This window comes from Benincasa hispida, chromosome 12, assembly GCF_009727055.1.
Source record: "Benincasa hispida cultivar B227 chromosome 12, ASM972705v1, whole genome shotgun sequence".
Classification (NCBI taxonomy): Eukaryota; Viridiplantae; Streptophyta; class Magnoliopsida; order Cucurbitales; family Cucurbitaceae; genus Benincasa; species Benincasa hispida.
This window is the reverse complement of record NC_052360.1, coordinates 57,712,456-57,725,846: the sequence shown is the minus strand read 5'-3', so window position 1 is coordinate 57,725,846 and position 13,391 is coordinate 57,712,456. Positions and strand designations below refer to the sequence as shown.

At 30.9% G+C, this 13,391-nt stretch overlaps 1 protein-coding gene across 6 annotated transcripts; it reads right to left on the bottom strand.

The window, feature by feature from the left end:
- Positions 1-6,130: 6,130 nt before the first annotated feature.
- On the bottom strand, positions 6,131-12,418 carry LOC120092514 (TVP38/TMEM64 family membrane protein slr0305-like). Of its 6 annotated transcripts, none has more exons than XM_039050615.1 (11): positions 12,293-12,418; positions 11,955-12,178; positions 11,406-11,467; positions 11,246-11,300; positions 11,030-11,128; positions 10,765-10,851; positions 9,909-10,025; positions 8,883-8,975; positions 7,569-7,599; positions 6,949-7,164; positions 6,131-6,448 (listed from the first exon to the last, which is right to left on the bottom strand). In XM_039050615.1, the coding sequence occupies exons 2-10, from the start codon at positions 12,048-12,050 to the stop codon at positions 6,968-6,970; spliced, it is 837 nt and encodes a 278-aa protein (XP_038906543.1). In that variant the 5' UTR covers positions 12,051-12,178; positions 12,293-12,418; the 3' UTR covers positions 6,131-6,448; positions 6,949-6,967. The 6 variants fall into 6 exon arrangements, with proteins under 6 accessions (XP_038906543.1, XP_038906541.1, XP_038906542.1 ...); XM_039050613.1 differs by having other exon boundaries at positions 6,131-6,427; XM_039050614.1 differs by having other exon boundaries at positions 6,131-6,420.
- Positions 12,419-13,391: the final 973 nt, after the last annotated feature.

The window sequence follows — 13,391 nt, the reverse complement described above, 5'->3', positions numbered from 1 at the left end:
TTTGTTGAGTTTAGATTGCTTCTTCCCATTTCTAGTTGAAGCAGAGGAGTGAAGTGTGAGTGTTTGGAAGGGAAAATAATTATAATAATAATAATAATAATTTTTTTAAAAAAAAAGTAAGAAAGGCAAAGAAAATGAAAAATAATATAAAAATCAAAGTAAGTGAAGAATGCTCCAAAATTTCAACCACATTCGGCTCGGCTTCGGTTCATGAATATGGCTCGGCTTCATGATAAGCCTCTCATACATGCATTCACTCATTCTGAGAATTCAGATTTTTGGCATTTTGAATCATTATTATAGTTTTTTAAATAATGGTTTATATTATCGTCTTGGACCTTCTACTTTGATATCATTCTATTTTAATGCATGTATTTTTAATATATCTTTGATTAAGTTATAAGATTAGTCCTTCATCTTTTTGAAACGTACGTTGAGATTATCAGTCAAGTGAGTGATGACAAATAAAATCGTTCGTGTAATTCTGTTGTTAGTTTCTCGCGTGAGTTATTTTTAACTTTTTTTTTAAAAATTTTATTATTGATACTCGAGCTTTTTTTGCATTGAAGACCATGACGTTTTGTGAGATTCTTGCTTCCCTAATTGGGTGTCCTTCGCTATTAATGAGGACCTTGTTTGTCGTTAGTTGGTGCTTTAATGAAATCAAGTTTTCTTTTTTAAAAATGACGTTGTATTTAATTATTGGACTTTAACAAACGTCTAATCGATATATGCACTTTCAATTGGACGTATAATAAATTCCTGGCAATTTTAGATTTTAAAAAAAATTAATTGATGTATAGGTATAAATTTGAGTTTTATGTTGAGTGAAGCTAAAATTTCAATTTTGAGTTTAGTAGATCAATAAAGTTTTAATTTTTCTTAGAATCATCGATTTTAAAATTTTAGAAGTTCCTAATTTAACCTAACCAATGTGGTATAATATCAACTTTACCAATTAAAAAAAACTTTATTAACCTTAATATATTTTGAAAATATATTCACATTATCGTTATTTAAAAAAAAAAAAAGATATTCACATTATTTTTTATTACATAGGAATTGGTATTATTAATTTAAAGATAAAATAGAAGGACTAGATTTGAAAGTTTGTGAAAGTAAAAGGACTAAAATAAAATGGGAATGAAATTGCCTAAAATGGTAATTTTAACTTTTATTAATTCTTACAAGTTATAATATAACAGTGGGCTGTAAAATTCAGCTTTTGTGCGGAATTTCCTCTCCCTAAACTTGGATTTATGTTCATTAATAACCCTATTTAATGAACTTCCTTTTTGTGTCATTCCTTTTTTCGCAAATTTAATTATTCTGAGTTGTTCGTAATTATTATATGAAACCGTGTTTTTCTACCGAGTACATTTTTTTAAAAGCGGTTTTCAAATATCGAAAATAGAAAAAAAAAAAAAAAAAAAAAACTTATTTTGATAAGTGAATTTTGGATAATATTATATTTTAGTCTCTAAATTTAAAAAATATATATGTTTTAGTCCTTAAATTTTGAATATTGGTTTTTTTTTTTATCTTTAAAACTTTAAAAAATGTTTGTTTTTTTTAAATTCTTATTTTGGTCGTTGATATAGTCAGATTTTGTTAACTATTTAACAAAATGGCGAGGTGATTTGTATTTTTGGATGACCATACTACCAAATAAGTTAATTACGCTAAAAACGGTAGAACTTCAATTTTTGAATAAGATGGAAAAGCAAGAGAATTTAAAAGATATTTTTAATTCAAAATTTTGATCATTCAGTAATTTGACGTATTGGTTGTTGGCATTTTGATTCTCCTCTTGCTCAATACATGATCTTGAGTCTAGTCATCTAAAAATATAAGCTTTATCACATTTCCGTTGAAGAGTTAACATAATTTTAGTAGTAGGACTAAAATAAACATTGTTTAAAAGCTTAGGGACTAAAACAATATATATTTTTTTTAAGTTTATGGACAAAAATAGAACCAGATTCAAAATTCAGAGACTAAAATAGGATTTAAACAAAAAAATTATAAATATAATAAAATATCATTGATCACTATCCTCTATCATTTATATAGTGTCTATCATTGATAAACTTTAACATTTTATTATATTTGAAAATATTTTCAGTAACTCAACATTTAAAATAATTTTTCTTTTTTTAGTGTAACAATATATATAGAGGGAAGAATTCGTCTAAAAATATTTTTTAAAAGACAAAAGAAAAAGTAACTTTCAAATATTTTAAGGAAAAACAAACTCTCAAGTACTTCTAAATATTGTTGATTTAGCTGTCAAACAGTGAGGAATTGGTGTTAAAAAGTAAGATGAACTATTTTAGAATACTTAGGGTGCAATTTTAGAACAAATTTTGGCTGAGATTTCTCCCTCAACTTCTTTTAAAGTGTCATAAATCTAATTGTTTATGCTTTAATTTTAAAAATAGTTGGTCAATCAATTCTATCCCAAATTTTGAAATAAAATAAGTATAAGCATGCCATAATTATATCATATATACTATTATCAGTTCCACCCTAAAATCTCAAATCTTAAGCTTAAATGAACAATAGCCAAGTACATGCTTATAAATGTTAATTTGAGAAAAACTTAACACGTCTAAAAACCAGCAATTTTCGTTAGAGGTGAAAATTTTGAATTGCGACCTTTACAATCTTGTTTTTTAAAAAATGTGTTCATATAAACAACCGCTAAAGTATTAGTGGATATCTTTATCGTAAGAGTAAATTTTCTTCCCACATTTGTAATGATGATTCCATTTTTAATTTTTGAAATTTATGTTTTTCTTTTTCATTTTTCCTAATTATGATTTTCACCATTGATAAGAAAATACTCGAATTCCTAACCAAATTCTAAAAATGAAAACAAAACCTTTAAAAATTAGTCTTTTTTTTTTTTAAAAAAATATTAAACCTTAACTTAGTTTTTGAAAAAAATTACAATGTGGACACAAACATAAAAACTCGTGGGTAAAAGATAAACTTAATTTTTTAAAATAAAAAACAAAAAATCAAATATTTTGATCCTATTTGTTAACAATTTTGGTTTTTGTTTTTGAAAATTAAATCTATGGACACTACTTCCACTTCTAAATTTCTTTCATTGTTACCAATAGTTTAAAAAACCAAACCAAAATTTGAGAACTAAAAAAGGTAGATTTCAAAAAGGGAAGTTATTTCAAATGATAAAACCGTTGAAAATATTTACAAAATATAGCAAAATTATAGAATTATCAATGATAGACGTTGATAGACACGGATAGACTTTTATTCGTGTCTATCAATGTCAGTGATAGACATTAATAGAAGCCTATCATGATCTATCAATGATAATTATAAAATTTTGTTATATTTTATAAATATTTTGGTTCATTTTTTTATATTTAAAAACAACCCTTTCAAAAAGTTATTTTTTATTTTTGAAATTTGACAAGAATTCAACTTTTGTATTTAAGAAAGATGCAAATCAGTGTAAGAAACATGGAAGAAATAGATTTAATTTTTTTAAAAAAAAATCTAAATGATTACCAAATAAGATCTTAACCAATAGGATCTAAAGTATACAAGTATTGGAATGTGTATATGCATTAAATTATACGATATTTCACAATGAATTATTGACTCCAATCAATGTTGCATGGGAGAGAGAGAGGAGAATTCTGGTGTACCATACCATCTTAGACACGAGAGAGAGAAAGAGAGGGGTAGAAAGAAGTTTTGATGCAATCAAGTTATTTTTTGCCCTTTCTTTTGTGTTAATGAAGCTTTTGCTTTTAACAACAATTAGGTGGGTGAAAGCCATACCCCCAAGCTAGAGTAGTCTTTTTTAGAGGAAATTGTCATAAATAGCTTTCAAACTATCGTTTGTTTTAGACTCTCCGACTAAGATAAATATCGAGATTGTATGTAATCTTTTTCAAATCTTAACATAATATCTAATCCATTTTCTTCAAACTTAAAAATAATTTTAGAGTTTTTAATGATTAATTTTAGTATGTATGATAGAATCAAATCTTCATAAGTGTGGATAAAGAGATTCAAATTTCTGATCTATTGGTCGAAAATACATAACTTAATCGGTTGAACTATGCTCCTATTAGCGTCCTAAACTCGTGCAAGAATGTAGAAGACTAAGTTCATGCAACAAAATTTATCTTTTTTCCCCCAACAACATACTATTCTTTCCTAAACAAATCATTTTCTGACCTCCTTAAAAGTCTGAAACCTTCCCCTTTCCCCCTTCCATTGAAGAGGTCCCCCTTTACCCGTAAAAAAGCCAATTCAATGGTGACAAAACACCTAAACAAAATGCCTTTTCTTCCCTTAATTTAAGCTAAAAGACCAATCTTATTTTAATCACCAATGGTATCCTGGTTTGCAAACCAAATTTCAACCAAATTTAACCCCATAAAACTATGTTCCTTCCTCTATCCATACATCCAAACAAATCGGCTGATTCATACACTTCATTGTCTAGTCTAATAATATGAAAAAGAATTACACTTAATGAACCTATTATATATGATTGAGCCAGGGAGTTCACCTTGCCTAGATTCGGGTTTGATTAAGCGTGCTCTTTTGTTTGAGTAACAAAAAGAGAAGAGATTCCGTAATAATTCTATAGGCATTTCTATAAGTGCAGATGGTGCCAATAAGCACCACATGTTATGTTTTCAAACTTGAAAGTAGGGGTTTTTATTCAAACCGACGAAATCGAACAAAAAATTCAACTTTTACCGAAGTTTTGGTTTGATTCAGTTATTTTTTTTTTTTTAAACTGAATTTTTGGATCAGAATTTGAAAACCGAAATTAAAACCAAACCATTTATATAATATTGAATTATAAAAGCGAACTGTCTGTATGTGTGTATATATATATATATCTAAAATCGAACCGAACCTTGAACACCCCTACTTGAAAGAGATAGATAAGAAGATGAAATAAATATTAAGAGTTAAAATTGTCAAACATGAGCATAACTTAGCGAATATGACACTAATTACCATTTCCAGAGGTCAACAATTCAATTCTACACCAACCAATTATTGAACTCGAAAACAATAAGGGTTAAAATCTCTCACCTACAAGCATGCCCAAATCACATGGTTTCTGATCTTTATTTGTGCAGCTGATTAACAAAGCACACAAAAGAAGTAATTAGATAATGAATGTATTATAGGAACTTTGAAATTTAGACAGTAAGGGGGAAAAAAGAGAAAAAAAAAAGGGATAAAAAGGCTTAATTTGTGAGTGGTCCTCATATGCAGTGTGTTCTATCCACCTACCATGGCAGCTAATGAATTCTACAGACCTATCTGAAGAATAATATCCTATGATAGATTATCAACAATATTGGAAGCACCTTCATGTCAATTTCTTCTTCACCACAAACAACAATGAGACAATACATTTTGGATTACAAGTTTCTGACAGACACAAGGTCTTTCCATTTACTGCTTCAATGCCTAAATTTTATCAAAAAGCACTCTAATAATTCATTCACTTCAATCATGGACTTACAGTTTTGTTTCCTCAATATAATTTCTTATTCTAATTTTGTTTTCTTAGAACATGAAAATAAAAAACAAGCTCAGTCTCTAAAAGATAATTGAAGTAACTTTTGAGAAATTTACCTGAACATATTTTCACTTTAAAACAAAAGCAGAAGACTGTTTAAAAGCAGTCTCTCCAACCAAGCTCATGATTTTCTGAAAGAGAAGTCAAAAGTATTAATTAGAGACGAATAAAAAAGTAAAGAAAGGAATAGTAAATTTTTTTAAAAAAATGCTTAATGAATCCAAAGTAAGAAAGAATATGTAGAGATATTTCTTCTAAACTCATCTTGCTTACCAGTTAGTTGCCCACAATCCAAGCCATTGAATATTCTTAATGAATCTGTAAAGTTCATACCTATACAAAACTGCAACTTCAGAACAAAAAGGTTATGTTTCAAATTTCTATCATTTGAAAATTGAATCCCTTTTCCAAATCTTGGTGATTCATTCAAAGGATATTATCCAAAAAAAATAAGAATATATTCAAGTGAACAAATAATAATCATTCGTTCTCCATTCAATTTGCGATCCATTCAAAGGATTTTATCGGAAAAATTAAGAATTCAAGTGAACTAATAATAATCACCCCAATCAACTAGTGATTCATTCAAAGGCGGTTGTCCTAAAAATTATGAATTCAAGTGAACAATAATAACTGTTTCAATCAATCATCAAGTTTGATGGCTTAACAATCTGCCTTTTATCATTGCAGACAGAGAAATTCAACTGAACCATGCTTAGGATAAGCTCATCTATAATGAGGCCACTTTGCCTGCAGTTGACGGACAACAACGCCAGCAACACCGCCGCAAGCAACCAGTGAATCCAAACCTTGACGTCTTCAAATGCCGTCTGAAATCTGAAAGTAGGGAATCAAAAGCTATCGCCTTGGGTTTAGTTTAATTGACATTCTCTTCTTTTTCTAATCAAGGACGGGAAAATATTACTACATAATTTGAAGTGGGATCATTATTTGTTGTTCAACCACAATACTCATATGACGATTTGCCAGCATGAGATTAACTAAACTAGTTTGAAATTCAAAATCTCACCCCCAAACGTTGAACTCAATATATATATACCAAGGATGATCTGATTAATAAATTGGACTCGGTGCCAGAAATCACTTTAGATCATAAAGAAACTAAAAGAATGCAAAACAATAGGAATGTCAATTTTATAAAAAAAAAAAAAAAAAAAAAAAAAAAAAAAAAAAAAAAAAAAAAACATAAGCAGCTACACTTTAATACATGCTTTAATTTAGAATAAAAAAACTAGATTCTATGTTAAGGATTATGAATTGTACATACATCAAAAATAAAAATTTTCCAATGTTTTAGGGAAGCCTGGCCTATTGAAGGAGGAGAATGAAGAATTTACATGTGAAAAGAGTTGGTTTTCATTTACGATCATCATCTTGAGGAGAGTCAATCTTGATTATGAGAGGCTGGTTAAGATCAACAGCATGCGATTCAGCAGCTACAATGGGTAGCTGCGAGGAGAGACCCAAATAATCAACAGCACCATCTCCAGTCTCAGCCAAAGCTTTTTCTAAAGCAGCCTTAGCAACCCTGGTCACGCAGTACGCCAGAACCACTGCATGCAAATCAATGTCAGAAAAAGCCTAAATGTCACACTTCACTATAAAATTAAAGCCGACTATCAAATGTTGTTTTAATTTTTGAGTACTCTTCCCTTCCTCCACCTGAAACATGCAATGTTATTTTAATTATTTTTAAGTGACATATTATATATTACGACGACAAAGATGCTCAATGATTTTTCCTGATGAGTAGCAGATGGCTGCATACAAGACACAAATCTTTATTTTGATAAGACTAAAAGAACCTTTTTCCATTTTTTAAAACCCAAAAACGAAAAGTTCTTAGAACTATTGTCCACTTTTGATCTTCATGGAAAAGTTGCCTGCCGAAAACAAAACAAGAAAATAGAACCCAAAAACAAAAGGATACAAGTTTCTGCAGATAATATTAACTTACCAGATACCACAAGACCTAATATTATGAATGCCTGCATCCACAATAAAGGAAAGGACTTGTGTCAGACAAGAAAGAACAAAAGGTTATATTATACACTGTTGAAATTGATGCTCTTCAAAAAACCAGTGGTACTTCCACATTGATAAATGAATGTTCATAGTTCATGAGATTAGATTTAGACTGTCTATGAAACATGCCATCAGAACCTTATACTCAACGGCCATAAAAGAGGAGATAAAGAACATTTTGATCAGGAAGTTCACCTTGCATCCGACATTTAGTAAGAAAGGCCATTTTTTATGATGTATTGGGGTGTGTACTTTGTCATGGGATCTTTGGGGCTTGAAATAACTGAGTTCTTAGAGGTGTGGAGACGGACCCTTGTGATGTTTAATCCTTGGTGAGATCTATATTTTTCTTTGCACTTCGACTTCGAACAAATTTTGTATAATTAGTCTTTAGGCAACATTTATCTAGTTGGAACATATTTTTGTGGGTTTGAATTTAATATGTCATATAATTCAAAATTTTACCAAGCTCTAGTGGCATTCACGCCCTGAAGGCCCCCCACATTGGAACGCCAGGTTCGAAGTCTCCCCAAGTTCAAAGTTTCAAAATTTCTTGCTGCTGAATTTTTGCTTAAGAAATTTGTTTTTTTGTTTTTTTGTTTTTTTTTTGTGTTTTTTTCCCATTTGAAAGAAACAATTTAGAATGAATAAAATGTAAGTTTAAAAAAAAAATTAAATTTTTTTTATAGGAAATCTTTAAAACTTTTCTTCTACAGTAGTTGATAAATTTCATAAATATATCATATATATAGTTTTCTTTTCTTTTCAATATGATTTTTTTCATGGTATCAAATATAAATGAAAATGAATAAAAATATTTTTAAATGTTAGAAAATAAAACTAAACTATAATTCTTGTAAGATAAATTTTATCAGTTCTATTTTTTATGAATAAAGTAATATCAAAATATATCATGTCCTCCAACAAAAAGTTTTTCAATCATATTATCCATTAAACAAACTAACATCATAATATTTCTATTAAAAAAAAAAAAAAAAAAGAAGCTAATATCAAAATAGTCAATCTGAGCATAGTTTGTGGATGAGACACCAATTTGAAATGTAGATGGTTTAAGTTCCCATCCCGCAATTATTGAACTATGAAAAAACTAATATTAAAATATACCAAGCCCCCTTACTTTAACTTCCAGATCCACCACTGCTTGTATTCTAAATAAAATCTGTTGTTAAAACAACAACAAGAAGGGAGGAGAAAAGGAGGAAATGAAACGAACAAACAAACTTACCCAACGAGTCTTCGAAAGTTCTCCCCAACCATGTGTAACATCCGACAGATCTTTGAGTGTGGTTCCAACATATACCAATGCAAGGGTGATGGGCTGCAACAGAGACGGTGAAGATCAAAATTTGTAATTAAAATTAGTAACTAAGGTTGATATATCTAGATATTTTAAAAGAAAAGACATAATTCCTTGATTCTAGAGCATGGAGATTCTGAATCATGCTCACATGCAGAAGAAAAGAAATAAAACGAAGAATAGCTAACTTGAAAATTTTCCATCTTCCTCCTGGATGAAGAACAATGTCTACCAAGATATCGTAGCATTCAACAAAAACCACACATTGATAACCATTATGCTAGGCCCCTCCTCTATATTAAATGCTAACCCAAGAAGTCTAAAACACAGAATATGGCCATTGGACGAGCAAGGTATATCTATCTAGAAGGACAAACAGGCCTTCTGAGATTAATGTTAGGGAATGAGAACAACATTTAGTAATGACTAGGAGGGTATTTCTGCCGATCAAAATTGTGGCCAATATGAGGTAAACTAAGAGTAAGCTAGATTGAGCTTGTCCTCTCAGAAGGCTATCTGAATTTTACTTGGCACCTTGCCATTTTTCTTCCTAACAGACTTCTTCTTCGGCCCTCTTAAACTATCTCCAGAATCCTATATGATATTTGCCTTCATAATAAATGAAGTTATCATCATGAACTAACAAGAGCCAAAAGGGCTGGAAACTACGATGTTGATTTAGCTGATCATTTCAGAAAAATCAATGAAGTTAAAAGTTATCACTCTTTGCAACATAAAAATATGCCTATCCAAGCACTACAACAACTAAAATTTGGAGAGACAAATTTAATAAATTTTGCAACAAGGCGTGACTACACAAATGAAACATAAGTCACCAACAGTTTGTGCTTGGCCGGATAAAACACTCACATAAACATACAAATTATGCCATATTTGTGATCTGAAATACAAAAGATCAGAATTGATATTATAAGAACGTGACAAAGAAGGTACCATCATTCCCAACCATGAAGCCAACATGTATTCCCCTAGTGAAACAGGAGTCACGGACAACAGGTAATTCAACATGTTAAACGGAAGTAAAGGTACAAGTCGGAGCAGCAAAACGATCTGCAAAAGTGAAAACTTTAGATCACTAACAGCTGTGTAACTTATTTCTCATCGTTTCCAAGTGAGAGAGATATATATACATTGAGTAAAGTATGAACAGATACCATGCTCAGTTGTTTCAAATACAAATACCAGGGATGCCAATCAAATGAAAGCAAAATAACAATTTATTTCTTATCAATAGCATTCTTCATAGGAACTGAGACGCAAATTAACTTCTCTGCTAAGCATAAAAAAAACAGTCTAAATAGCCAAATATTTCACATCAATTTCCACTCATTGGCAAATGCCCAGCTGGGCTGCCTACTCACAATTTATAGGAATCATATATTTCAGTTTAGCACAATAAATGCATTGGATTTTGGAATCATCTCTCACCTCCGGGAATCCATTTCAAAATTTAATTTATGGTTTCATTTACAGCTCTGTATGCTTCTCATCAAGCAATGTAAGGAGAGACATTTTTCATAGATATATGATGCTCATGGGGAAACGTATGATATAAACAAGAACTGGTATCAACGAAACATCCAATGCTGTTCATTCACATTAAGTAAAGAAGAAAATGAACTGAAACCCACACATACGAGGTGTTATTTCTCTTCCATTGGAACAGAAGAAACAAGTGATTTTAGATTGAATAAGAAGAAAGGAAAGAAGCATATGGACGAACGTCAAATCCATATAAGATGCAAACACCAGTAAATACACAAGGTAATTGAAAGCAAAATGGACAAACCTTAAATCCAGACCGATTAATAGCAATTGCAACCGAATGAAACTGTGGATAATCCTTCAGCTTGGAAACAACAAAAGACTTTCCAATCTGTAAGGAATGCCAGAAAAGGATTATCAAACTAGCAGTCATACATATTTGATCTAATAATGATAATTATATAATACAAATGAAATAATGAACTTAGCAAATAATAATTCTACTTTCAAATACAAAGCTTCGCGGAATTAATATGATTTACAGACAAGCAGAAGGATTCGAATCATACAGTTCGTCCAAGAAGGAAAGCTGCCCCAGCCCCAACCGTTGCACCAATGGAATCAGCAACAAAGCCCACAGGTAACCCAAATAGATAGCCACCACCAAGCTGAAAGACAGACAAAATGCATACCTCAAAGTCATTCAAATAAGTCCATTCCAGTGGCATTCATCACAACACATTATATCTTTTCCAGGTATAAGAAGCATTAAATTTGATGCTTACAGTAAGTATTGAGGCAGGAACTACCAGCACTGTCAAAGGAATGTATGCAACAGACCTAACAATATATCTCCCGTAATGAGAGAAAGGGAAAGCGATAGTACAGACATAATTTAAAAGCAACTTGAAAGGTTCTACAAGGGATTAGGCTACACCGACTTACAGCACAAGTGGACCCCAAGCACCGAGATCTTCATGAACCCATAGTAAAAAGTCCTTCAGAATCTGCAACGGTGTTAAATTTCAAATATATGATCGATACAAATCTTCTGACACTAAATTACATATTAGACACGAGTAATTCTTCATAAATCTTCCAGCCTCATAGTTCATCAGTTGCACAAAGTAAACATGGTATATAACATTGAAACATTCACGAACACGTAAACCAATAAATTCTCGTGGAAGGAAAAATGAAATTCCCTCAGAGCATTAATTTGATCAGATAGTCCAGACCTCAAAATTTAAACTCAAAACACAATTCAAGAACAGATGAAAATGGATATGACATATGAAAAAAATCAACGTGCAGTAGGTCCAGACCTCAAAATTTAAACTCAAAATACCTTAATTTGACCTCAAAATGAAATTACGTCAGAGCATTAATTTGATCAGATAGTCCAAACACAATTCAAGAACAGATGAAAATCGCGGAAACGGAAATGTAACAAGAATGCAGTGGAGAGAATTGATGGAAAGAAGAAATTGATACCTTCTCGATTGGGAGGGTGAAACAGGCAGTTACAGCAGCAGCAAGAAGTAGAAGAAAGACGGTAATCTTGAGGGCGGAGCGCCATGTGAAAGCCATAGAAAGCCTACGACGCCAAGGCCTGCACTCTTCCTCGTCGTCGTTGTGATCAGAAACGGAATGCTTCAACGATAACCGAGCCCTCAATCCTCCAAGGTTTGCCAGATTTCCTGGCTAGGTTTTTGCCACTAGAAAAACGAAATTAAAAACAAAATTGCAGTCGAATCTCAATATCGAATTCAATGCTTGATCTTCGTCCATCAATGGAAAATACAACAAGAATTAACTACCCCCACCATTACCTACTCTTTGTCTCTGTAAGTTTCCTCTGAATTCACAACGAAGATTTGCAGGGAATAATCTTCCACTTTGATCTCCAGTTTAGGCGTGAAATTTCGGACCTTCTCAATTGGATCCTTACGTTCCTTTTTTTTTTCTTTCCTTCAACTCGAATTTGTGGGCCGGTTAATTAGGACCAAAATGGCCCATAAACCAAAAGCCCAAATACTCAGCCCACTTTTTTGTGAGAGGCTCGACCCAGTACTACAGTTTATTTAGTCCGCCCATGATTTGGCCCATAAATTCTAGCAACGCGACATCATCCATCTAAGCCCAAATTTACTCTTTTAAGGCCTTTCTTTTCTTTTTAAAGGGGAAAAAAAAATAGATATTCAAAGATTCAATCCCTTTTCAAAAGTTATTTTCATAAATGTCCAACTTCTTGATATTTTTGTATATAAGATTTAATGGATTTTTCGGACAAAAATAACCTTGACTTGTGGTGGGCAATTGGAGAGAGAATGTGGCATTAGGAAAAAATTTCTATATTTACTAAACATCCTTAATGTTGGAGAAAAAAAATTCATTTATTTATTGAGATTTTATTCCTTTATTTAATTGGAGAGAGAAAATACATCTAACATTATTTTTTAAAACAAAATTAAAATGGTAGATTTTGTTTGAAATCAAAATATACGTATATGACAACATTTTTTCGTCGAGTGTTTGAAAATATTGCATTAAGTGTTTGAAGTATATCACAATATGCAAATAAAAAATTGACTCAATATTCAATATAAATCGCAATATATATCATACATTTCATAATTTATTTTTTCTATTTTCACGTATGAAGCATTTTTTCCCCATGGATTCATGATTATTTTTAAATATACCCTAAAATATTGTGTTAGGTGTTTGAAAACATTCTAATCAGTATATGAAATATATTAAGTTTTGTTAGTATATTTGAAATGTACTATTCGAAGTTTTGATATAACAGTACGACAACACAATATACAAATTAATAGTATATATACAAATAACCATTCATCTCTATCTACAACCTGGATATAACTCCCTCAAATGGATCTTCTTGGCTCTTCAACAACTCTTGTTGAA

Bases quoted from the DNA above. Each gene is read 5' to 3' on its own strand.
- LOC120092514 (XM_039050615.1), bottom strand. From the start codon at position 12,050: ATGGCTTTCACATGGCGCTCCGCCCTCAAGATTACCGTCTTTCTTCTA. The intron at 11,301-11,405 runs GTAAGTCGGTGT...ATATATTGTTAG, and splicing joins GCTTGGGGTCCACTTGTGCT to GTCTGTTGCATACATTCCTT. The intron at 7,165-7,568 runs GTAAGTTAATAT...ATTTGCATGCAG, and splicing joins ATTAGGTCTTGTGGTATCTG to TGGTTCTGGCGTACTGCGTG.